The 1357-nt window shown below is 62.8% G+C and overlaps 1 protein-coding gene across 1 annotated transcript in view; it reads left to right on the forward strand.

Moving 5' to 3' along the window:
- The window catches only part of KLHL26 (kelch like family member 26), a 27559-nt gene extending 26872 nt beyond the window's left edge, over positions 1–687 (forward strand). Inside the window, exon 4 of the mRNA XM_007461065.1 lies at positions 12–687. Coding sequence (XP_007461127.1) covers positions 12–687 — 676 coding nt within the window. The remainder of the gene's footprint in view (positions 1–11) is intronic.
- The last annotated feature ends 670 nt before the right edge of the window (positions 688–1357 follow it).

The raw sequence follows: 1357 nt of genomic DNA on the forward strand, positions 1-1357 counted from the left end.
CCCCCCCTGACCCGCTGGCTGCGCCTGCAGGCCATGCAGGAGAGCCGAATCCAGTTCCAGTTGAACGTGCTGTGCGGCATGGTATACGCCACGGGCGGCCGCAACCGGGCCGGCAGCCTGGCCTCAGTTGAGAGGTACTGCCCGCGGCGCAATGAGTGGGGCTACGCCTGCTCACTGAAGCGCCGCACATGGGGCCACGCGGGTGCCTCATCTGGGGGCCGCCTCTACATCTCGGGCGGCTACGGCATTTCGGTGGAGGACAAGAAGGCCCTGCACTGCTACGACCCCGAGGCCGACCAGTGGGAGTTCAAGGCTCCCATGAGCGAGCCCCGAGTGCTCCACGCCATGGTGGGTGCCGGCGGCCGCATCTACGCCCTCGGTGGCCGCATGGACCACGTTGACCGCTGCTTCGATGTGCTGGCTGTGGAGTACTACGTGCCCGAAACAGACCAGTGGACCAGTGTGAGCCCCATGCGGGCCGGACAGTCAGAGGCCGGCTGCTGCCTGCTGGACAGGAAGATCTACATCGTTGGGGGCTACAACTGGCGTCTCAACAATGTGACAGGCATTGTGCAGGTGTACAACACCGAGACGGATGAGTGGGAGCGCGACCTGCACTTCCCGGAATCCTTTGCCGGCATCGCCTGTGCCCCCGTCCTGCTGCCCCGGGCCAGGACCAGGAGGTAGCTCTCCAGACACCGGTTCCCGGCCTGGCCGCCTGCTGTTTCTGCGAGGGGCTTGGCGGGTGTGTGTCTGGGCGGGGAACTTTGAATCCCCACCCCCAGGGGCTGGTCTTGCATAAGGCACCCTCCTCACCCTCCCTTCCTTCCTGAAGCAGGTTCTGGCTCTGTGCCCAGTGGGGGAGGCTGCCAGCAACAAGGCTGATGTGGCAGCAAACTCACACCCAAGGCGGTTTCCTCGCCCACCTTCAGTTCTCGCTGGCTGGCTGGCAGGCAGGAATCGGGGTCTCCTTTGAGGCGTCGTGGTGTGGCTTTGCCCCACTTCTCTCCCCTCCCCCTGCCTGGAGGTCTGAGAAATGCAGATACGAACTCGTTCACGGTTGATCCCCCAATTCCCCCCAACCCCCATGAGTTGCATGCGTCCTTTTTTAAATAAACACACCCCAAATCTCTGTAACATATGAACCTCCAGGAGCAGGAGAAGCGGCTGGCAAGTACCTGGCTCGGGTTGGCCAGCAGGGCACGTTTCCGCCTCCCCAAGAAGCCTGAGCTGCTGGGCAGGAGGGAGCCGGCACTCATTTCCATTCCTGGCCTGGGTCTTAGCACCTTCAGGGTGTTCTGTCATCCGCTTTCAGGAGGAAAAACAACACAGCCAGCTCCCAGAGACCGTCCTTATG

This window comes from Lipotes vexillifer, unplaced genomic scaffold, assembly GCF_000442215.2.
Source record: "Lipotes vexillifer unplaced genomic scaffold, Lipotes_vexillifer_v1.1 scaffold469, whole genome shotgun sequence".
Classification (NCBI taxonomy): domain Eukaryota; kingdom Metazoa; phylum Chordata; class Mammalia; order Artiodactyla; family Lipotidae; genus Lipotes; species Lipotes vexillifer.